This window comes from Danio aesculapii, chromosome 12, assembly GCF_903798145.1.
Source record: "Danio aesculapii chromosome 12, fDanAes4.1, whole genome shotgun sequence".
In the NCBI taxonomy this organism is placed as follows: domain Eukaryota; kingdom Metazoa; phylum Chordata; class Actinopteri; order Cypriniformes; family Danionidae; genus Danio; species Danio aesculapii.
In genome coordinates this window covers 26,815,970-26,841,226 of record NC_079446.1, presented here as the reverse complement: position 1 = coordinate 26,841,226, position 25,257 = coordinate 26,815,970, and the positions used below count along the sequence as shown (strand labels likewise).

Below are 25,257 nucleotides of genomic sequence, written 5' to 3'. Positions count from 1 at the left end.
TAGGAAAATTATATATACATTAATTTAGTGAGATGCTAATGGTCTAATTTGATTCAATGATCTATGCTAAGCTAAGCTAAAAATGCTCCTGCTAGACCCGGAAATCGGCTGAATGGTTAAAAAAGGTAAAAGAACTGTTTACCTCTGAGGAAGTTGTAAAATGAGACTATTTTTTAAAGAAAAGTGGAATGTTCCTTTAAGAACGAACATATTTGGCAGGCTGAGGTGTCAAAAGCCACCGGTATTAGTGTTAAGGTTAACTGTGTATGTCTTTTGGCTATACATTTTGTAAGACTCCACAGGTAATGTGTGTATGGTGTGTGCAATCTTACCATGATCAGGTGTCTAACAGCTGCAGCAACAAAACGAGACAAGCAAACAGTCACTAAAAAGTAGGCAAAAACACTTTGATCCATGTCAAACAGGGCAAATCATCTGTTCAATTTCCCCTGCTCAAAACCAGCTACGTTTGTTTGTATTCAATTAACTTTAGCTGAATTTCAGACACACTTCACACATACAGTCTCTAAACTGCAAACAGGGATGTCAGTCATTAGCATGTGGATGTGTGAAATTCATGCAGTTTTACGTATTTGGTAAAAAGTGAGCCACATCGCTTAATCCTTTTATATTTCATTTCAGATGACTGAGAATCATGAGCAAATAACAGTTAATCTTTTCTATGTATTACTGAGAAATGATGGAGGATGGCTGTGGAGACCATCTCCAGTATAAATAACACTGCTGAATATTTTTGTATGCCTGTTCTTTGTTATGAGGAAGTGAAGAAAGAACATTCACAAAGAACTTTGTAATGAATTTTAGCGATGGAAAGTTTGGATGCACTCGTTATTTTTATGGGTGATTTTTGTATTCAAAAACAAATGTCACATGAATTGAAAACTAAAACTAAAATGTCAGACTAAATAGGCAAACCAAAACAAAACTTGATAACCAAACAAAGAATCAAAATGCAAAACAAAAGAGGACATTTTTTTACAACTTAAAACTTGTTGCTAGAAGGGATACAGCTTCAGCCGGACGTTAACGAGAATAATTAAAGCATTTATTCAATTACCCATTAATAATAATAATAATAATAATAATAATAATAATAATAATAATAATAATAATAATAATAATAATAATAATAATTTCTTACATTTATAAAGAGATTTTCTGGACACTCAAAGCCTTTACACATTTTTGGGGGAATCTCCTCATCCACCACCACTGTGCAGTTTCAACCTGGATGACGCGATGGCAGCTATATTGCGTCAGACCGCACACCACACACCAGCTGATTGGTGGAGAGGAGACAGAGTGATGAAGCCAATTACGATATTATGATGGTTAGGAAGCCACTTATGATATTAATAAAATTTGGCTAGGATGCTAGGGTAACTCTTTTTCGAAGTACATCCTGGGATTTTTAATGACCACAGAGAGTTGGGATCTACGGTTTAACATCTAATCTGAAAGATGGCGCTTACTGAGCAGTATAGAGTCCCCATCAATATACTGGGGCATTAGGACCCACACAGACTGCCAGTTGAGTGCCCCCTGCTAGTCTCACCAAAGCCTGATTTATACTTTCGCCTGGTGCCGCGTAGTGGACCACCACTGCATGCACACCTCACGAAACGGACAAGGCTTTTGTACTTGACGTTTTCGCCGTTATGATATTCTTTAAAACGACAGGGCGTGGTCAAAAGAAACCCACCGTAAAATCAAACATACAGTTGAAGTCAGAATTATTAGCCCCCCTATTTATTTTTTTTTCCCCCAATTTCTGTTTAACGGAGAGAAGATTTTTTTTTAACACATTTCTAAACATAATAGTTTTAATAACTCATTTCTGATAACTGATTTATTTTGTCTTTGCCATGATGACAGTAAATAATATATTACTAGATATTTTTCAAGACACTTCTAAACAGCTTAAAGTGGCATTTAAAGGCTTAAATAAGTTAATAAGGTAAACTAGGCAGGTTAGGGTAGTTAGGCAAGTTATTGTATAATGATGATTTGTTCTGTAGACTGTCGAAAAACAAAAAACTTAAAGGGGCTAATAATTTTGACCTTAAAATTGTGTTTAAAAAATTTAAAACTGCTTTTATTCTAGCTGAAATAAAACAAATAAGACTTTCTCCAGACGAAAAAAAATTACCAGACATACTGTAAAAATCTTGCTCTGTTAAACACCATTTGTGAAATATTTGAAAAAAAAAAAAATTCAAAGGGGGGCTAATAATTCTGACTTCAACTGTATAAACAGAGAAGAAGAAAGTTGTCATTAATATTGTGATATCATTAATATTGAATATTAAGATTTTGAAACTAATTATTTTTATATATTATTTTAATGATTATAAAGGTTTTTATAACCATTCAAGACTTTTTAAATTCAAATTTTGATGCATCACTTGCTTTTGTTCATATCTTGAACAGTTTCACCTTTTAAAGTTTATTAAAATATGAATGACAACAGAGTATGGGTTACTCTACAAGTATATTTTTATTATGGCAAGATAAAGAGCAAAAAAGAAAGTAAAAATCTAAAAACTAAATTCTTTTTTTTTTATTTAACCTTAAAAACCCACACATTTACTGTCTTGCTAGTTTCTGTCCTCTACTGACATTCCTGACCATTATCACCAATAAAGCCTAGAAAAACAGGCCATTATTATTGTAGACCAATAGGTTCAAATATTCTTTTCCAATTATCAAAGAAATAATTTATGACTTCGTTTTAGATTTATTACTATTAAATTGTTTTAAATTCAAAATTGTAATATATTGTAATATAATAATATGTAATATATGTAATTGTATATATATATATATATATATATCAGTGTAAAAACCTATGAATGGTGGAAAAACATATTTCTGTAATTGTCTACCTGTCTCCACTTTTGCCACGGCCTCTCTTTTTGGTTTTAACAAACTTATCTCTCAAATTTACTAAACTATTACAAAAACTTTCCTCCTTTGCAACTGCTGTTGTAATTTCTAGCCAAGAATTATTGGTCATCTGATTATCATAAAAATGTCTGTCCAGTCGTACCTGTTTCATACAAAATAACTTCAACGTGTTTCATATTCAACTCAAGTCAAATGTGGCGCCGTTTGAACTGTTCGCTCGAGTCAAAAAAAAAAATGGCACTAAGCCAGCCGAAATCATGTCGCATGCACCCAAAGTGAACCCTTCGCAAACGCACCAATGACATCACATTCGCCGCGTGCACAACTAGTGGACGCGTCGAGCATAAACCAGGCAGCAACCTAGCTTTCCCATGTGGTCTCTGATCCAGGTATGGGCGCAGCCCTGCTTAGCTTAGAGAGCTAGCTGCCATCTAAGATTGTGCCCCAGCTGCCATCTAAGATTCTACCCCAACCCTAAACTTACCCCTCACAGTAATGTAAAAATAGTATCTGCAGCTGTATCCCTTTTAGACTTTACTTTTGTCCACCAAACAAAACTCTAATAACAAGCAAGCCAAAACAAAACACTACAAATTAAAAAATCTCAAATCAAACAAGCAAAACAAAACAAAAGCAGACGAAATTTAATGTTTTCAACTTAAAAATACTGTATTTTATCTTAAAAAAAAACTACAAACAAATTAACAAAACAAGCAAAGCAATACAAAACACAACACAAAACAAATTAATACAAATCAATCACAAATGGCAGTATGGGTAAGTGCTTTTCTGCAATAAAACTGAAATAAATGAAACCAGGCAAAACGTAAAAACACAAGATAGACCAGATGTCTTGAAGGTTAATTTCAAGCATTTAAGTGTGTTTAGACTTTGACAGTTAGTGTTGGTGTGTTTGTGAAGTGTTGCGTTACCTGTGGAGTCTCTGTGGATAAAAAAAACTAACCTCAATCTGCATCAATAATCATTTGTTTTCAGTTGTCTCTCCATGCCACCACAGATTAATGGGATCATGGGTATAGTTAATTATAGGATCTTTGTTACTGATGTCTGGGATTGACTGGCCCATTTCCTAGATTGACAACTCCGGCTTAGACCCTCTTACCCATCAGTGTCACTGAGTATGACCAATGCAGTAATTACACATGTGCCAATCCTGTCACCAAGATCAGTCACTCCTAGGTGAAGGTTGAATCAGAATGATGGAAACTTAATCAGATGTGTCATGCCATCTCAGGGGATAATCTCTGCAGGTGCCAATCATGGAGGAACAAGGTAAGGGCTGCTTTTTGTCGTGGAGTGTGTCTGCCCTGCTGTTTTCTATTACGTTTGTCTCTAGGCTCTATGTACGGGTCGGAGTACAGCTAACTATATGAGCGCGCACAAAAGGCACGACAAGTTTGGCTTTGAGGAGTGCGATGCCATGGGAAATAATGCCAAAATGGTCAGCGAGGTTGGTTTGCACACCTCGTCTCTCGGGAAACCAGGAAGAAGCTGTCATCAGGAGCATCGATCCAGTTGGGTCGTCTCTTACGGAGCATCAAGCCACTGCCACGAAGGCTGGAGCCACCGGTGCTGCTTCCATTATGCTGCTGAAAAAAGAGAAGAGATGGGACTCTTAAAGGCGAAGTGGGTTTTAATCTCAAAACAACCCCTTAACCCAGTTTGTTGTTCATTATCTATTGCTAACGTGGGGTTTATCTGCCTTACAAAAGAAAACACTGAGCCTTTCTGAGCACCATACATAAATATAGTGAGCAGCCTACCCAAATGTGTCAATCACTTTGTGATTTGACCAATAGTGAGAACTTGGGGCGGGGCTACTGAAGCAGGCTGAGCCAGAGAGAGTGGCTGTTTCTAAATATGCGTTCTTCAGGATCTTGCATCCTCGTGTTCTTGTGTAACTTCATCATCAACCGCCAAAGTTAAGTTCCAAAACTCAAGAACGCAAGACAGAGGACGCATGAAAGTTCCCTGATGCGTTCTTGGTATCGAGGATGCACCGATGCAGACTTAAGCACCGAGCTCGCTGGAGAAGTCCCAGAAGTCATTGCGACAGAATAAAGGGGGTGGGAAACTCAGCATTTTATATAGATTTGTTATTAAAGTTTAGAGATATGACTTCATCTCAGGAGTTTCTCTAAATAAGACGGTGTAAGTAAACATACATTAATCTTTTGAAATTCTGACAAGGTTCCTGCTCTTTTTAAGAAATTATTTTCCAATATATTTTCAGTAGCTTTTTTAGGTAATTTACGACTGGAGTTGGTCACAAAAGAACCTCAGAGGGTCAAAACTCAAAAGCAATTGTCATTATGGAGCAGGGCTAGCTCAGCTGTCATCATTTGTAGGTTTACAAATAAAAACAATTCAACTACAAGAATGATTTCCAGGACATTTGGTCATTTCTTTTTTATATACAATTCATTTTTAGGGGTTTTTATCCTTTAATGGATACAATAGTGCAAAGAATTTATAGCAAATAGTTGGGAGCAAAGAGAGGGGAAGGATCGACAAAGGACCTGCAGCCGGGAGTCGAACTCTGGTCACCGTGAGCACATATGTCGGCGCACATAACCACTAGGCTATTGACACCAACAACGTTTGGTCATTTCTACCAATTTTCATGAATAAAACACTCTTTTACAACCCCTTTTTACAGGCCTTCCAGGATGTGGGAACCCTATCTAAACATTGTTTTCTACGAGTGTACACACATCGGAGGTGCCATTTGGACTAGTAATAGAAAACAATGTAAAGAAAGCTATACTGCGCTGCACTTGTGCACTGCACAAATCTCATCCCATGTGAGACAGGTTGGAGAGGGCGTTTTGCCGGATGTTTACAAAATTTACAGCCATTGTTGTTGTGTATAGGGGTACTTGCGAGCAGAGTGACACGTTTACAATCTTGCAGTAAAAACAGTACTCAGCCTTTTCAAACTTATTTTTGCACTTAAATGTAGAACGGGCAAAAAACTAAGTTTTAAGTATATTGGGGCCTTAATTTTTGCCACAATAAAAAGTGAACTCTAGTTACCTTGAAATCGCAAAAGGCACAAAGTCTTAATAACAAAGCAGTTCTCCAATATTGGTGTTTTTCCTCTGAAACCCAACCTAGGACTTATAAATGTGCCTGGTCCTGCATGTCAAATAAAAATAATATCTTCAGTGAAGAACAGCATATATAATAAAGCAACTTCTAATATTCTTCCCTTTTAGAAGTGACAGGCCAAAAATGAGGTGAAGATCCATCCACTATATTTACATTATTCATCTCATGTCACAAACAGCGGCTGCCTTTGTGTTTGTTTTGGTGTCCCTCACTCCTCATTTCCATTTTATCCATCTGCAATAATCTGTGGAAAACCGCAGAAGCTGGAGATTGAAGCTGTCACCTGAAGCAATTCACATCATCAGCAGTATCTGAATATGTTATAAGATGGGCTCTCTCCTTCTCAGCAATGCAAATGCCAGTGAGTTATTATCTCCCAGCTCGATGAAAACACACAGATGATATCAAGAGACTTTCCTGCTTTAGTCTAGGTAGTGGGACAAGAACAGCACCCATAAAACGGAGCAACACAAAATTATGGTGTGTGGGAGGAGACGTGTGTTTTGTTTAGTTTTACTGTAGCCACAACATTATAACTTGTGGGAATGGTCTATGTCCAGGACATATTAATTTATTGGAATGCCATAGCATGTTGAGGCCATGACATATTAACTATTGGCAATGAGATCACTTTGTGACAGCCATGGAATGTGACAACGGCAAAATGCTCAGTATGAAAATTGATTTTTGGGGGTTGAAAAGGACCTGCATTCAGGCAGGGATGCCCCGTGGTAGAAATTTACAGTGGAACCCTGTGGCAGTCATGGAGGAGCGGAGAGCATGAGACTGAAAGACCACAGTGACAGACGAGTCTTCACATTGATCCCATGGGCCAGCCTGATCACTGGCCAGTGACCTACTCACACCTGCAGCTTTTTCATGATGGACGTCCAGCATTCTTCAGCCTTCCGTGCCTAGACTGCAGCTCTGCACTAGAAGTTTGGCCAGAGGAGAAATGGTCGTGCCCAACTGAGCCTGGTTTCCAGGTTTTTTTACTTCACTTTTGTTACTTAGTGAAGTTTGTTCCTCACCACTGGCTTGCTTGGATTGAGACTTGTAGAGCTGCACATCGATGGATTTGCTCTTCATTGTTTGGACTTTCAGCAGTGAAATGTAAACCACACTGAACTAAACTGAACTTCATCTCTGAAAACTGGACTGACACTGTTTCAGTTTACTAGAACTTCTATGTTAAGCTGCTTTGACACAATCTACATTGTAAAAGTGCTATATGAATAAACATGAACTGAATTCAATTGAACCCTAAAACATCTTGCCTCTCAGCACTCTGTCCGTTTTCCCCACAGTTGCAAAACTCCTGTTTCTTCAACAAATCAAGACCATGACTCCATGACAAGGGTGGTTCCTCACCTCTTGGTATGATCACCTTCCAGGTTGGGTTCCCTTGAGTAGAATTACCATTTGTTAACCCCCTTGGTACTATACTAATCCTGAGGGGGCACCCTCAAAATCTGGGGCCCCAGGCAATTTCCTGCCCGTTCTGATTCCTCTAGATATAAATATGTTTTTACTGCAAGATCTTGTGGTCACAAGCTACCATGTCATGCCCTCAACATGCTATGATGTTCCCACAAATGATCGTTCTGTGGCCTTGTTGCCTGGTTACAACACAAAAGCCAGTAAGATGTTTTCTAATATGTAACCTTTTAATTTTAAGAGAAATAAAAAGCACCAGTAAATTCTAGAAACCATCTGGCTTCAGTCAATCCCAATGATACCAATAAATAAAGTCTGATACTTACCAGAATGGGCCCCACAATATGAGCTGGATTTTCTATGACAAAAAAGAGGTATGTAGTAAGAAATCTGCACATTATCTTTAAAAATATTCAAGTTTCCATTTTAACAGTAAACCCACCTTGTCCTGCAGCACCAGCCCTCCTTTCTGCAGATTCAACTCTGCTGTGGTGATGGTAGCTTCGTTTCCCCAACATTCCAAGTGGGCCATGACTGGGAAGAGAGGAAAGCAGGCGTCGTGGAGGCTGCACCTGTAGGCCAGGGGTGCGGTGAGGCCGTTGAACATGAGTTGCTGGACGGGACTCTGAAATGACAGAAGATTCACTGTGATCTGAGAGGTACAACTCAGTGGAGACAACTCAGATCTCGTGTGGCTCACCAAGATACTGCAAGACACTGGTCAGGGTGCTCCTTGGAGAAGATTTGGGCTTCAAAGGTCTCCCTGTCATGCCCTCTGACACCCGGATCATATCTATTCATCAACCAGCAGTACAGAACAGACAAACGGAGACAGAAGCAAGTCAAAGAGCATGAAAGAGACATTCACACTTAGACACCAACATGAGGCATTCTGAACAGGATGGCTTGATGGATGTTGCAGCGTAACACCATCCCTGCGGTGACAAATCTTTCTGACCGGACAACAATTTTCATGGAAGCAGCAGGCAGAGTCAAATCTTATTTGTTGCACTGTTCATTCTTTCTGCCCTAATGAACATATTTCTTGGAGCTGAACTCCGGAACATTGATCGGACCACGATGAACCCATTAAAATCTTGCCAACTTTGCCTTAAAATTCATTAAAACTCCAGAGGTGTCGGAAGTTGTTTAAAACCTTTCTCTTCAGGCAGTTCTTCTTGTTTTCTTGGCAAACCTGGAGAGAAACAGTCTAGAAGATGTACCGATATAACTTCAATTCATTACCTCTTCAACAATTTATATCGAATGTGCAAAAAAAGGAGTTGAACTGGGTGATGCATTATCTACTGACACAAAATCCATTCTTTAAATTGAATGAAACCTGTGTCTTCGGGCTGAGGACGGTGCTGAGAGGGTGTTTCTCCAACTTCAACGTGTAAAACAAACTGCATTCTTCACCCCAGAGTTGTATTATCCCCCATAAAATTTATTGTCTCATATGTACATCACATTTCAACGTTGTAAACCTGATTATTGTCATGCATAGTCTCTGATGAGCAGGCAAGATGTTGAACATAACCTGGTTAGCCAGCATGTTAAATGAGGTTGGAAAGAGGAAAACAAATGCAATGTTGCATTCACGGCAGCTTTCTTATGAGTGTGTGCATGTCAACAAGTCATGAAGGCACGGCAGGAGCCGATGGAGCTCATGCTGTCAGAGATTTCACATGATTGCCGCTCTGCTCGGCCTGTCGGAGTGCGTGCAACAGAGTGATGGACAGGTACACGAGACACATGAAACTACAAGGACTCAGATAGGATGGTTTCAGCCATGGTTTTATTTGTGTTTTGGTTGCCCACAAGACATTCACACAAAGAAAAATAAAAGAGAGACAAACCAAACAGCATGCCCCCAACCCAGGTCCCTCGTGCTTCAGGACACAGATGTCAGAACAACTTCTTATGGCTGGGGATACATACAGACGTGTCTGGGGTGAAGACAGAGGTGGAATGGAAGCATAGAATGGAGGTTTCGCATGATGGGAGGGGACGATGCAAAAAAAAGAAGCTGAAAACTTCTGATTGGACAGACGCAGAGCAAGTGACTGGCTCCCTTTCCCTGTGGATACGAGCTCCCCCTGTAAAACTGACCTATATACAAGTGCCTGTCAAGAGGGAACTGCTCTCCTCTGAGCAAAGCCTGGCTACCATGATCTGTAACTTTATCTTTGGGCTTGATTGAAAGTGTGTTGCATATTTTGGGGTTTGTAGTTTGATGTATTTGAAAAATGAAGTATAGGAGATGCATATTTCCCTTTCAATCAAACTCAGCATTTTATTGATTAACATCGGTGGTGTCCATACTGGTTCCTGGAAGACCATTACGCTGCAGAGTTTAGCTCTAACACTGATTAGTGAAGGTTAATCAAGATCACCCCTGATGATTTACCTTGGAGTCCCTACAATTGATGTTACACCAGTATCATTGAGAGGTAAAAGTCTGCATTGAAGGTGCATTGCATCCATAAATAGGCACCAAGAAGGCACCCTTCTGAAAGCATGTCATTTAAGATTGGTCCTTCATGTACACTTGAGATTTTGTGGTCTTTAAATGGCCACCATTTTCACGTGGCCAAACGCTTATTTCGCAAGGCCGCCATTTAAACAAAATGAAAGTGAGGCTGTGGTGGGAAAAAACCCTGAAGTATAGGGTCAGCACTGTAAACATTAAGAGTAATAGACTTAAATTGAAGGAACCAGGTAAACACATTGGGGACGCTTCCCTACAGCATCCAATGTAACCCAATAAAACAATACAGTCCTCTGTAGCACACCCTTGTGTTGTCTGTAATATTGTTGTCCAAGTACTGAAATTTTAAAAACGTCCATTTCCCACTAACATTTAAGTTTGTTCTTAAACACAGCTGATCTGCCATAGTATTCACCAGTACTCAATAGAAACGACTGTGATTGACCGTGAAGGTCATCAGTTCACTGTCCTAGTGCATACACAGATACAGGGACACTGGAGAGTTTTAAAGCCGCAAAGATCAGTCGAGTTTTCAGCGGATTGCTCATTTGTGTTTGCACTCGACAAAACATCGGTGAAGTGCAGTGAACTGCTGTCCTTCACAGCCAATCAGTCATTTCTGTTGAGCACTGGTGCTCACAATGGCAAATCAGCTGTTTAAGAACGAGCGCTTAAATGTTAGCGGGAAATGGACTTTAAAAAAAAATTCAGTACTGATTGGTCCTGAAATTCGGTATCGTGACAAGTCTAATATTGTGAAAGAATTCGTTTATTATCTAAAGTTTGATAAATGGCATCTAAAACGTGTGCTTAAGAAAGAAAATGTTAACAAGTGCCATTTCGCTTAACTTAGATGAAAATTTGTCTGATATCCTTTTTATTCTTACTATACATTCAAAACGGACTATTGTGTCACTCGGAAGGAGGTGAAATTATAAATTTGTGTCACTTTTTCTACACCGATAAGGTATACAGCCAGGCCATACTTCTGGGTTTCTTCCCACCACAGCCTCGATTTTGTTTTTAAAATGATGGCCGCGTGAAATCAGCCTATTGAGTCCATAAGGCTGCAAGTTGTCCCATTCATTGCTTTATACTTTTTAACGGAGACAAAGTGTGGACCCTGTGGTTTATGGTAGCATTTGGGATTGGACATTAGAATGTTTCTGTGCAACTTTTGGTAAGTAGTAATGGTAGGTAATGGATTTTTATTTGCTTTCCAGAAGCAAGGTTGGACATGTCTGATTAACACCAACCACATGCCAAATAATTAATTTGTAACTATTTGCGAACCTTTAAATTATTGGCATCATTGCAGATGATTCCCTTTGAACATGACTTAAGGGCCATTTCTTCTATCTGTGCCAACATAACACTTCCTAAGGCACAACGTCCCAATCAATTACCTGACCATTGACCAACTCCCTCAGCATTTTAAATTGGCAATTTGACAAATGACATATTAGTGTGCAAACTCTTGAACTTCAGGTTTTAAACATCAGCAATCATAAATAAGAGAACATCTTGTCTATCACTGTTCCAACGTCATGACTTCATATTTTATAAATGACGCCTTCCAACATAATTAATTAGTCTATAAACTGCACCAATAATGAGACTGTCCATCATCCTTGCTTTACAGAAAACACTCTTGAAGAGTTAGTTGTTAACCAACACTTCATCATTTAATTATTTACATGCATGCACTCTGAGCAGCTTGTCAATGTTAGCTACCGAATGATTGATTGGTTGCGCGCATAATAGCAATTCAATTAGCTATTCTACATAGTAGTTCATGAAATATTGTGTTGTATAGCAGTCTTCCTTAATGAAATAAAGACATATTCCTCTCTTAGAGACATTAATGCTCTCTTGGGTGTAATCAGTGGTAAACTCTTTAAGGCAGTTCAGTGTTAACAAAAAACAAAACGCAAACAAATAAAAAGCTAAAATTACAGTTGAAGCCTCAATACACAACATTAACCCACTTTCAACATTATGGAGGTAAATTTTCATTGATTATTCTCCCTTAGACAGTTCTTTTACTATAAATTATGCCATGTACCATTACAAAAAAAAATCCTAATGACTTGTTTGAAAAAATTTCCACATCAACATCAGAGGGTGTTTATTCTGTGCAAAAGCAAGGAGATCCATCTGCCTGAATCTATCCTGAGAACATCCCAACAACGAAACCTTCAACCTCTTGCCATTAAAGGCCATTAAGGCTTTTTGACCAGTGCAAAACCTATTCACAAAGTATTTAGATATAAAACATGTATGTTTCGACTTTAACACTTTAAAATCTTGTGCCAATCTAACTCGAAAACCAAATTCATGAATCAAATTCTTTAAACATTCCCTAAATATGCCTATAAAACCCACAAAAACATTTTCCTTCATCTTTAATAGTCGTGCTCAAAATAATACGAGTACAGGAAACAATATTAAGGGAGGAAAATGTAAAACAGATCATTTAAGAGGAAAAAAAAAAAGAGTAAACCTACTGTCAATTTTGCATATCACAGTGTGCAAAATATAGCTTTCATTATATGTACAGTCAAGTCTCTCTGAAGCTTTTAATAAATATAAGGCTCAGACTATGATATGCAATTCAAGTATAATTACATTTTAAGGTGAAGCAAGCATAATAGGGCATGTGTGTGTGTGTGTGTGTGTGTGTGTGTGTGTGTGTGTAATGCGCGCATAAAAAAAAAAAAAGCTCTGTTCAACAAACTGAGAAGTGCTAAAAACGTTCTTGTCAAATTTAAACAGCCGTCATGACACCCTTAAATCAAGTCAACCAAATGTGGGGGGAAAGACAGTGAATCTGAACTGAAAAGATGATTGAAACGCAAAATATGGAGGACAGGCAGTCTTTATTGGAAATGGGGTGGGGAGAATACAAAAAACAAAATAAAATATAATAACAATAATTATAATAATAAAAACAGTACAAGACAGGAAGATGGAAGGGGGGGGGATGACAGCGAGATGTGGACAGGTGTGGTCGGGGAACAGAGCGGGTGGGACAATGTGGGGATGTGTGTGTGTTTGTACGCGACGCTGAAGTTAGGAATTTAAAGAGCTCTTACACTCCGCCTTTATGGCACCACAGTTAATGGGCACAAAGGGGCGGCGCGCGGCCCGGCGCAGCCTGATGAGATCGCGGCACATGTGACGCGCCAGCTTGGTGAGGCGCGTGGCCTGCAGAAGGAACGCCTGCTTGGTCTTCATGGAGGATTTTGGGCTACCGCTGTTCCGGATGGGGACCATGTGGGAAGACTGACGGGCACAGTGGCCACGAGAACGTGATTCCTGTGAGGAAATGAGATTAATGGATTAATTTCAGGAAAACAACAGAAAGAGTATAATAACAAGGAAATACAAGGGGACAAATTTCAGAAACTACTTGGCAGGTCGCTAATATTCTTCTTAAAATACCTCAAAATGCATTACGATTTTGCCCAATTATTAAAGCACAAGATATTGCACTGTAATTAAACTATAAATAGTTAATGTTATGTGCAGCACTGATCTTTTCAACTGAGCAGCTCACAATAAGTGTGTTTTTTTTAGTGTCTTGGAGTGGCTCAATTGACAGATAGCAACACGAGATATACATAAAAATACGCTGTATGATTAAAATCTTTTAACAAAAAAAAGGCCAAAAAAAGTAAGTTATTTCAATATTATTATTATTATTATTATTATTATTGGTAACAAATAACTTCACAGTTAATAGTACTGATTTTCATAATTTCAATAACAATGAAGATGAATCAGCTTTATAACTGAAAATACTTGAAATAGCCAATTCTGACTGGCTAATTACAGATGACGCTTTTCTTACAAACCGTGCAAAAGCTCTGGTATTTTAGCACTTGTCATGACATCCATATTTATGTTTTGTTCCCTTCATTAGGTTCTCTTTGTTATGCACACAAAAATTTAATAAAATGAAAAATTCTGAACAAAATGGCTGAACAAAATGTTTTTTTTTTTTGCAATTCATATAATTTGTTTTCACATTAAGGCATCATTCTTTCGTTCGCTCTTTTTCCAGGTTATCCCATAATGACTGAAAATTAAGGTCTGGACACTATGGAGGCCACTTCATGATTGTGATGCTGCATTCACACCAGACGCGGATGAGGGAACAAGTGCGAGTGATTTAAATGTCAATGCAAAGACACAAATAGACATCCAGTGTTGCATTCATGTGATTGACGCACTGCGAATGACGCGATTCGGGTGAATGAATTGGTGCGAATCGAGCGTTTTGAGCAAATCGTTTGATTTTGAAATCTGAACTTCGCGCCGAGAAAACCAATCATGAGCTTGGTTTTGTAGGGGCGTGATTATGACGTAGTGCCTGTTGTTGGTGTCCCGAAGGAAAATCCTCTTGCCGACGCTGGACAACAGCTCATCAAACTGGGCTTGGCTCATTCTGAAGCACCGCTGAAAGCCTCCATGATCCAGGTATAGTTTCTGGACGAGTTGATGAACTCTCAGAGCTGGGTGCACCTCTATAAGGATCTAGAGGACAGCGCTAAACTATGCTGTTTTTTAGTCTTCCTAAAGCACATAAACACAGCTATTCTCTCAATAAGATCCATGTTAGCCATTTAGCAACGAAGCTAGAATCACAGAGCAGACAGAAGCCCTGCCCATGGCGTGAATCTGCATCTATTGTGAATTGAATTTGATGCACAAACGAACCGAGCAAACTCAAAATGTTCACGTGTCTATTTAAGCGCAAATATTGTGATTTATTCGCTCAGGCCGCGTTTGGTGTGAACACAGCATCAGTGTTTTATATGACTTTGATATTCAGATGCAGAGCAAAATATAATCTTTTTGTTCATTATAACTTTGTTAAAACAATAAATTAAATACTTGCCAAATAGTATTGCATATTCACAGTAGTTTGCACAAATTTGGGTCAAAAGATACTGTATGAACAGTTACTTACGTTAGGTGCAGGGCTTGGAGGTGTTTTTTCCTCTGCCCCCTCAGCTCTGCTTGGCATCTTCAGGCCACCGTACTTCTTCCAGTACATCCAACAGGAAACACACAGGCGACACTGCATATTAGGAGGACCCCAGGAGTACCACTGAGCAGACTGTACAGCTGTCAACAAACAACAACAAATGAATGCCTCAGAAACAAACTAGAACTCTAATTACGCCTGATGGGTCTCATTTTTAATTCTAGAAAATCTCCTAACAATTCAATTAATTCTGTATTACCAAGTATGTCTGACGGAAAACTATAATTTCAGACTGAAAAGAAACATGGCATACAACAAAATGAAAGGATTATGTGTAGAGAAATAATCATTTTCGTGCTCCCAACTGAGAGTTCATTACTAAAAAGTAATATTGACCCAGACTAATCATTGCTGTTCACATAGATTGTGATGCGGCAGCTCTGATTGATCCGATCGGAAGATAAAAAGGGTGAAAATGCAGTGTGCAGCCCCATTGATTACAAGAGGCGTGACACGTCCTCCGGGAGAAGCAGAGAATTGATTGGATGGCTGTGTTGACTGTAATTAGGTGAAGAGGGTCCTTTACTCACCAAAGCAGCTCTCGCAGGCGCGGCCCCCTCCAGCTGTGTGGAAACTGCCTGTGCCTGCTGCTGCACCGTTCACAGTTGCCATCTTGCCATTACTGACGGAGATCTGGTTTGGGTTGGGTTTATTGCTGTGAGGCAAAAGCAAACAACATTCACATATACTATAAAATAACATACACTCTCTTACAAGTTTACAACCATGGATAATAGAATTATCATCACATTTTCATGTGTTTTGTGTATTAATTAAATGTAACATTTCCCATAATTGCCTTTACTTTTCAAATAAAAAAAAATAGCAAACATCCTGAATTTTCAGTTGTAACTGCTGTAGTTGTAACTGCTGTAGTTGTAACTGCTGCAGCTGTTACTGCTGCAGTTGTTACTGCTGTGCGTCTCCTCCGGTACGCAATAAACAGTAATGACTCCTGTGACTTTTGTGCCACTATTGCAGTGTAAATTTGACCTCATGCTCATTGACAACAAGCTAATAATAAAAAGGGCCATATTCACAAAACATTTTTGTTCTTAACAACAGTAAAAAAAAATTAAAGGAAGAGTTTCTCTTAAAACCTGCAGACAGTTTTTCCCCCCACAAACATTTACTAAGGATTATATTGAAATTTTAAGCTAAGTGTAAGGGCAGGGTTGACCTTGTTGCTATGAATGGTGACGTCAGCATGATTACCAACTATGCACACAGTGATTGGCTGATAGAGGAGGGGAGGAGTCTCTGTCAGAGACTTTGTATGGCGCAATATTATGTTGCCATATTCAAACAAAGATTTTAAAATACAGATTAAGGGTGTACTCACACTAGGTATAGTAGCCTTGAACAGTGCTGAAGCACGATTGTCACCCCTCCCCTCTCCCCTGATGGCCTTCACTCACACTGCATTTTGCCTTCCAAACTGGAGTACACTTACATCATCGATGATGCGACTGTTCAGTTTAACAGGAAGAGAAGTGGTCTCGCTCAGCACAGTTGAGACTGCTTTAGGTATATCGTTTTAGTCTTTGAGATGCAATGACATGCAGTCAAATATTTTGCCGAACAGATCCACCACTTTTGAAGCTCATAAATTATCCTAAAAGTCATCGTGCTGCAGGTATTAGGAGGTTTGCTGAAGGGGCTGCTGTCGTGCAGTGAGGGGTTTGCGTCTTTAATGAACTATGACAGTTCGTGTTCATTGAAAAGAATGATTCATAAATCCATATGAAACGGTTCCTTAAAAGTGACGTTGTGTCTTCAGTTTTGGGATCAGGTGCTCTTTGCACTCAAACTACAAGCATGCCGTGCCAAAGTCCAACCAAACTACGCTCTGGCACACCTCTTACAAACCTGGCCAGGGCCAGCCAACTGAACCGCGCCTGGGCCCGATTTGGAGCCCTTTCACACTTGTCAAACAAACTGAAAAATACGCCTGGGCACGGTTCAGATAGTATAGTATGAGTGCACCCTAAATTAAGAATTGCAATCTAATAAGTATGTTCTTTGCTTTTAATGTTAAAGACATTAAATAAAGACTTTCGTTCAGTGTTAGAACGCAACGTATTTTCTTATATTATTATTATTATTATTATTATTATATCATATATAATTACACAAATACCTTTTTAAATGCTTTAATTTTTTTAAATATATCTTTAGAAAAATATATAAAAAATGCTTTTACAGAACATATATTTGCTTGAATGCTTTGGTCTTTTTTGTGCAATTGATATAAATGCAAAAAATGTGAAAGCCTATTTTTTTACCATACAAGACTATCGGTAACACTTTATTTTGGTGGAGCTTTTGAGTATTAGTAGACTGTCTGCTTAATATCTGCTGATACTGCTCCATCAACAGACATTTAAATGACTATAAGAAACTTTGCAAGTACATGTCAACTTACACTAACCCTAACCCCAACCTGACAGTCTACTTATGATCCAATGAGAATTAGTTGGCATGTAGATGCAGTGTAACTTAAATTCAACAAACGGACCATCAAAATAAAGTGTGACCAGACTCTCTCTATGATTAAGGTGATAACTTCTTACAAGCCCATTGTGATCGAATGTTTTCTTTTCTATGCAGAATGTAGGCAACAACCATTTTATGACACTTGGTGGTTTAGGAGTCCTCTTCATTGATCCTAATGTTTCACAGATTAAGATTAGATTAGATTAGATTCAACTTTATTGTCATTACATATGTACAAGTACAAGGCAACGAAATGCAGTTTCGGTCTAACCAGCAGTGCAATAGCAGCAAGTGCAGGATACAGGTATAAGTTATAAAGTGCAGTTATAGAAAAACTATGGTAATATTTACAGATGGATGTACTATGAACATTATATACACAGGTCGTATTAGCTATGAACAGATTTACAATCAATATAATAAATGAATATATATATTAAGGAGCTATTTTAGTGCTAAAGCACTTGTGAAACACTCTTAGAGTAACAGAGTCCTTAAATTAGGTCTGACACATCCATTATTTTTACAACATTCTCCTAAGATTGCAAGGTTAGAAGCCATTTTTAGCCTTAAGATGTGAACACTGGACCGGTACTGCTAATTTTTTTTTAAAAGAGCACATTCACACAGGAAAAGTGCTTTCACACTGGGAAACTACAGGAACCTGTGTCTACACTGGATAGGAATGACTTAATGCACTCATGCTACTTTTTTTTTTTTTTTTTTTAATAACACTGGTACCGAATTTATACTTTTAAAATGATATATATAACATTTTTTGCGAAAAAAAGTGGCAGGTTGAAAAGTAGAGTTATTGTCTTTGAGTTTACAAAAGCTTTACAGATAATAATAGACTACTACTAGTGTAACACTTTTAGCCCTTTTGAGACCTCTAGAACTAAATATTTACATTTCGGCTAAGAAATATTTAGCATTTTTCTCATTTTATATTAAATCTAAATATAAATGAGATGTTTAACACAAATGAATGTGTTTTACACTAACACCATTGATCAATTTGAGTGTAGAGAACTTAAAATTATCTATAAACAGACATCTATAAATGGTTTTCAATAGAGTTCAATATTTATTGAATTCGGCAAGTTCTGGAAAATATTTTTCTTTCAGCAATGATCACGGATCAAGCTGTCTCTGAAGATGCATCTGTAACTGATACTACGATCAGCTGTAAAAAGGACCATATGAATCTTTGAACAGATGATTTTTTTGTCACTCACTATGTAGGGATGTAGACTTGCTTCAGTTTGCTCTCTGCTTCAGCTGCCTTTAGTCGTTTCTGCACATAACGATAAATATTCAGCACTAAGTAAGATCAAGGATGGTCAGAGCAAAAAAAGACATTTTCAGATAATTACTGTTGCTTCAACAAAAACCAAAAACAACTTGTTAATTCGTGTGACAATGCTGCTCACCTGCTGAACGTATCTGTCTGTGGTTTTCCACATGTAATAATACTCAATGATGCTGGTCAGCGACTTCCAGGGAAGCTGAAATAAAGCAGGTCATTTAAAACGTCAGAAAGGCTGTGAGGAGATGTGGTACTTATCATACAGCTTTTTTGAGAGGATGGAATTTATGGGATATTTATTCTGAGCGTGGTATGTCTGGAATCACATGCAGACGTGCATGATTATTCATGAGCACCTGCTGAGCGCAACCAAACGTGCATGAAACCAGTCGCAAAGAATTTAAGAAATCTTAATATAAAACTGGCCGAGCCCCCACTTTTGGCCAGCATCTAAGCGAGGGTGAGCGGTGTATAAAAATGAACACAGAGGTGTTCAATGCCGACAGCTGGTGTTATGAAGAACATTTAGATTAACATCCTGAGGTGCTGCTATGTATATTTAGTGTCTGTTTCTCTGCTGCTTTTAAGGTTTCTGAACCCAGTACTGAATAAGGATGGGAATCAACGTATGGATCTTCTCTATGAATCCATTTGTACAATATTTTGAACAGTTACGTTTAAGTTCACTATATGCTTTATTAACAATTTCACTAGCATTATTCTTTATTAAAACGGTCGTCTTTTCACAGGTGGTGTGTTTTCAGCATATTTTTGCAAAGAAAACTTATCTTGTAAACTTTATATACCATGTATATAGAGAGTGAGGAAAATAATTATTCAACACGTCACAATTTTTCTCAGAAAACATATTTCTAAAGGTGCTGTCGACTTCAAATTTTCACCAGATGTTGGTAAAAAACAAAGAACTCTATGAACGCGAAAAAAACAACAACATAAATCAGTTTACAAATCAAGTTTTGTGTAATAAAATGACACATGAAAAAAGTATTGAACATATGAAGAAAGGGAGCTGTAGAAAAGCTGTGAAAGCCCAGACTGCAGCTGAAATCTCTAAGTTATTCAGCAACACTCTGCCCTTCGTCATTGTAAATTAGTATGAGCTGCTTCACTCCAACATCTACACTACCAGGAGGATGAAGATGAAACCAGGGTGGACATTTCAGCAAGACAATGATCCAAAACACAGCCAAGGAAACTCTCAAAATGGTTTCACAGAAAGAAAATCAAGCTGTATAATGTGCCATCCAAAAAAGGCTTTTATATAAAGTATTAAATACATTTTTATAGTTAAGTATTTCTCCTTGTGTCATTCCATTATTGCACATAATTTTTTCAGATTTGTTGTTGTTTTGTTATATTTGCATGTTTGTATTGTTTGGATTTTTACCAAAATTTGGTTCAATTCCATGTCAACAGCTTCTTTAGAATATTTTTTGCCAGAAAAAAAAAATGATGTGTTGAATACTTTCCCCCACTGTATCTACCACTTATCATTTTCAAGTGTAACAAAATGTGGGGTGAGAGTTAAGGGATTAATAACAAACTTCAGATGATTGTCAGGGTGTTAATAATGTAACCTCAATTTGTTTCCTTTAAACTAGCACATGTTTTGTTGTTAACAATTGTTAACAATAATTAAAAAATATTTTTGGATTTTGTGCAAGTATCTTGGGTGCCATGAATAAATAAATATGGCAATAAAACTGCCAGTTGGTTGTGATGCATCCATGTCTAAATGAGTGTTTCATGAAATCATTCATCCAAACAATTTTTTCTTAAAGCCAGATTTTTGCAACAAAACATCAAGTTAGTAGTTTTTATAACTAAATTCTTTATTCAAATGGTTTCTTTAACAACAGATTCATCCAGAAAAAACAACAATATTGAAAAAATATACAGCAAAAATATTGCAAGGTTGATCTGAGATCAAATGGTCTACTCTGACTTTGTTTAAACTATTTTGTTGGCAAATAAAATCTAAACAGTCAATTTCGCATCTAAAAATGCTAATTACTACATTTTTAAATGTTGAATGCATATGCAATTAATATCACTTGCAATTGCGGTAATTTACAGTTATTGAGGAAAAGAACACTCTTGTTTGTGTAATATTACTGAACTATATCATATCTCATATATCATAATATAAGAAATGTATTCTTTCTTCATTCTAATAGGTTTCATCATTCAGTAAAATGCCTTTGGAACATTAAAGCATGTTTTAATTTAGTTTTTGTCAGTAAGTGATTGTAATGGTGGTCCCTCGCCATAATGCGTTTCACCTTTTGCAGTCTCGCAAGATTAAAAAGTCTTTGCAGATTATTTTAGTGCATGTTTACAATTATTAAAAATAAAGCTGACTAATTCAAGGATTTCACCTATTGTGGGCTATTTTTAGAACATAACTCCTGCGATTAATGAGGGACCACTGTACTTGTTAATGTTAGCTTGCTAAGAAACAAAATATCGACAATGATATGGTTCTGAGATGACAATAGCTACGTTTCCATCCACCTATTTTCAGGCGCATTTTGGATATGCGCATAAAAAAATAAATAATAAATAAATAAATAAATAATAATTATAATTAAAAAAATGGGTTGATGGAAACACCAAGATGCACTTAAATTTTGAATATACACATAAAAAACATGAACACATGAGCATAACTGAAAAGTCTTGTGATTTACTTAAATAGACAAACCAGCAGGCTGAGCACACTGTAAAACATCTGAAATGTTGTTTTGGTCTTTCTAAAATGCCTTAATCATTTCAGTATTAGTGTTATTATATTATTAATGACCTCCAGAATCAGGAGCGTCTGTGCTCCGCGTCTGACACCTTTAAACGCCACCGCGCGTTCACTGCGTGTCAGGATTGTCTTCTGAGGTGCAAGTCATTTATTAAATGAAGAAAAGATTCACGCAGCTTCTCCTACCACAGGAAATTCTGTTTTTACTGTTGAAATTTGGTGGCAGATAATTAGGAAGTGGCGATTTTGTTCGCTTTGACTCGTTGGACATCTTTTATGCGATAATCCAGTTTTACACATTGTTAATTAGCATTTTTAGATGTAAACATAGCTAATGTGCGCTAGAGGTGTGCAACGCAGTTGTGTAAAAACTATTTCGAAGGTGTGTAAGCTTAGATCAGATCAGTTCCAATAATCTTACTGAAAAAAAAAACTGATGATAAAAAGAATACAATATTTCTCATCTCATTTTCCTCCGCTTCTCCAGGGCTGGGTCGTGGACAATTAAAAAACTAAAACTAGGAAAGTTGTTCCACCCAAAAGTCTGAGCATTTAACTCTGGTGTGAAAACTAGCATTTTCTGAGAAAAAAGAAAACCTTTCTCATGCCAAATTAATCACAGTATAAATCGATCGCTACTGATGACTGCTTTAAGACAGAGTTGAAAACGAAGAGCAGAAGAAAACCAGTGCATCATTCACTGTGACCCATCCTGCCAAATCAATCTGATATTTGTGAACAAGTGGTTCTTATTGTGCTCAACAAAATGGCTCAGTTGAAGAGCTTTACTTTTTCATTTCATTTTGAGAAGTAAAGCCCCAGAGTATAGAAACCCCATTTCTCAGAGCAATAGAAAACAGCTTTTCCTCGTGTTCACAACCTAACACCAAAGCTCTCACTCCAGCTCCCATACAAATAAGTACCCTTGTCTCTGAATGAGCAGATCAAATGTGCTCAAGCTAGGTCAAGAAGAAACACGCTCCAAAACCAAATCCTTTCAGCTGCTCCAATCTTCCCATCGCTCAGCCTCAAATAATGTCTTCACTTCATCTGAGCTGTGGCTCCTCCATCCTGTCATTTGAAGGACTTTTTTTTTTTTGCTTTGCAGCTCTGAACGGTTTAATTTTGCCTTTTTTTTTTTTTTTTAAAAACAGAACCACTTATCCTGTTTAAACTGTCCTTATTTTGCCCTTCAGCGCCTCACAAGACATCTTTTTCTTCTAGGGGTGAGAATATTTAGACATCTCATGATTTGATTTCATAATGATTCTCGGTTCACCTTTTAGCAACTCTTTTGTGGCTGTTAAGTAACAAAATAGCTCATGGCAAAGTCGTGAGCAAAGATTATAAATAAAAGTAATGAAATGTATCTTCCTTGACATAGTATGAACCCTAAAAAAATCTGTTTTTTCCTCCCGTCATTTCATTTTTAATTTTTTAGACTTTATTTTTATAGTTACATGACTTTTAGTAGTGCTGTCAAACAATTAATTGTGAATAATCACATCCAAAATAAAGGTTTGCATTTACATAATGTATGTGTTTGTGCTGTGTATACTTAAATATAATGAAACACAAACATACATAAAAACAAAAAATAGTGAACACACACAAACAGTCTTATTATTATTACCCCTGGCAAATTCTTTCTTCATGTTTTGTTCAAATGTAAACATAAGCTGAGAAATACGGTCTTCCACAATGATGCCTCTGGTACAGTCTTATTATCTTTTGGAAGAAGCCTGTGTCATTTCCGGTCCAAAACAAACTTGCTAGTCGAATAAAAATATCTTTAAGTAAAAATTTGCCATATAAAGGCATACACGACAGTTCAATCTGGTTCATGAATCTGCAATATCGGAGCTCGTACAGCCTCTTCACTTTTTTGTATTACTCCCCCATATGAGTGGCAAGCAGAGGACTACAGTTTGACAAATATTGCATCTGTTGGACAACATAATGTAATTTTGAGGCTTTTTTAGGTGAGAATGTAGTTATTTAGATTGCAACTATGCAGTTTATTTTTGAGGATAGTGCCTATTTTAAATATTTATCATTTCAAAGATACATCACATCGGTATCCATCATGTCATACTGAGCAGAGCAAAGATGGTTGACATTGTCCATTCACAAGATGGCGATAATAAGAACACATAATAAGCCCTTAAAAGAGAAAAACTCAGCATAAAACTTCAAACTACAGCTGATCAATTCATTAAAAACTGGTAAATGACATTCTAAGTTTATCTCTCTCTTTTGTATGTTGTAGTGCTGTATTTATTCCATTGTAATTGTAGTGTGTTGAGTGTGAGATAGGACTCGTATATCAGGAATGTGTGTATTTTGTGTTGGCCACTCTTTGTATAACCCTGAGTTTTTGGTTGGCCATCTGTTTGTTTCTAATGAGTCTTCTGTTTTTGTTACTGGAGATTAGTTCAGTAAAAAGAAAGAAAGAAATGCACGCATGTGTTTAGTGTTTTCTGGTAGTGTTTGCATTGCTTTTCAGGGTTTTCAGGGTTAATTATTGTGATATCCTGATTGCAACAAAAAAAATACTGGGAAATTTCTTCAGCCTTAAAACCTTAAAATGTCAACAAAATCACCTGTTTTGTGTTCACTTTAGACATTATGCTAGAGAATCATTCAAAAACTAGCTCTAAAGTGACGTTTGTGATGTAGCAACGATTTCTGCTGTTCTGACGTCAGCTGCAGATGTGAATGAATGGCAAAAGAAAGTAGTTCCTTATACAAAAGGACTTTTGAGTCCTTCCATGCTTGATTTTCTTCAATATATAAATGATTATGTCGTCGAACAGTTGTATAAACACAATATCACACTCGTAGCATCTAAAAATGAACTTAAATTTCAGTTATGAAACTTATAAGCAACTTTAACTTTTTATGAGTTCACAGCTTATGGAATTAATTTTCAGTAAACCAATAATTTTGTCAAATTCTCTTTTATGCCCATTTAAAACAGAAAAAAACTGATTATTTCTTAAATTCTAGATTACATAATTATTCTATAATTTTGATCATAATTATTGCTATTTGTATGATTATGATTACTATTATTACTACTACACTGAGAAACACATTCTAATGGGTAATAAGATTGGGCCATATTTTAAGTTCACCTAATAATTTAGAGAGATTAACAGAATTCTTGACTGCCTAGTTATTACTCACTTTATGTAATATCTATGAAAAGTGCACAGATGTGTACTAGTGACAATGATTCTACGATCAACTTAGGCTTACAATGCTTTTGAAAAACACCGCCCTCTACGGTAAAATAAAGTGCTACCAAAAATTGCATGAGTGAATCACACAGTAAACAGTCACTTTCTGATTTTACTCACAAAGTCTTGCCGGATATCGTTGAAGTCTTTGCCGTATTTCTCCAGGGCCTCTTCAAACAGATTGGCCTCTGACGAGCTCCACTCCTCCATCTCATCCCGACACAAGACTGGCCCACCTTGAGGAACAAGAACGCTGAGAGCACTGGACAGGTCATAGCCATGCCGATGCAGTGTGTCCATAGCATGAAACTTCAGAAAGCGAGACAGGAAAAGAATTAATCAGGGTTTTCACATCTCTGGTGGATATAGAGAGAGTGAGAGACAGATGGTGCTGAT

General features: G+C 37.3%; 1 protein-coding gene across 1 annotated transcript in view; it reads right to left on the bottom strand.

Annotated features, from left to right (window-relative positions):
- The window catches only part of mta3 (metastasis associated 1 family, member 3), a 58,856-nt gene that overhangs the window by 5,340 nt on the left and 28,259 nt on the right, over positions 1-25,257 (bottom strand). Inside the window, exons 9-18 of the mRNA XM_056469450.1 lie at positions 24,982-25,170; positions 18,971-19,045; positions 18,776-18,834; positions 15,572-15,696; positions 14,964-15,121; positions 13,084-13,306; positions 8,198-8,290; positions 7,940-8,122; positions 7,824-7,855; positions 4,414-4,538 (exon numbers count right to left, since the gene is read on the bottom strand). Coding sequence (XP_056325425.1) covers positions 4,414-4,538; positions 7,824-7,855; positions 7,940-8,122; positions 8,198-8,290; positions 13,084-13,306; positions 14,964-15,121; positions 15,572-15,696; positions 18,776-18,834; positions 18,971-19,045; positions 24,982-25,170 — 1,262 coding nt within the window. The remainder of the gene's footprint in view (positions 1-4,413; positions 4,539-7,823; positions 7,856-7,939; positions 8,123-8,197; positions 8,291-13,083; positions 13,307-14,963; positions 15,122-15,571; positions 15,697-18,775; positions 18,835-18,970; positions 19,046-24,981; positions 25,171-25,257) is intronic.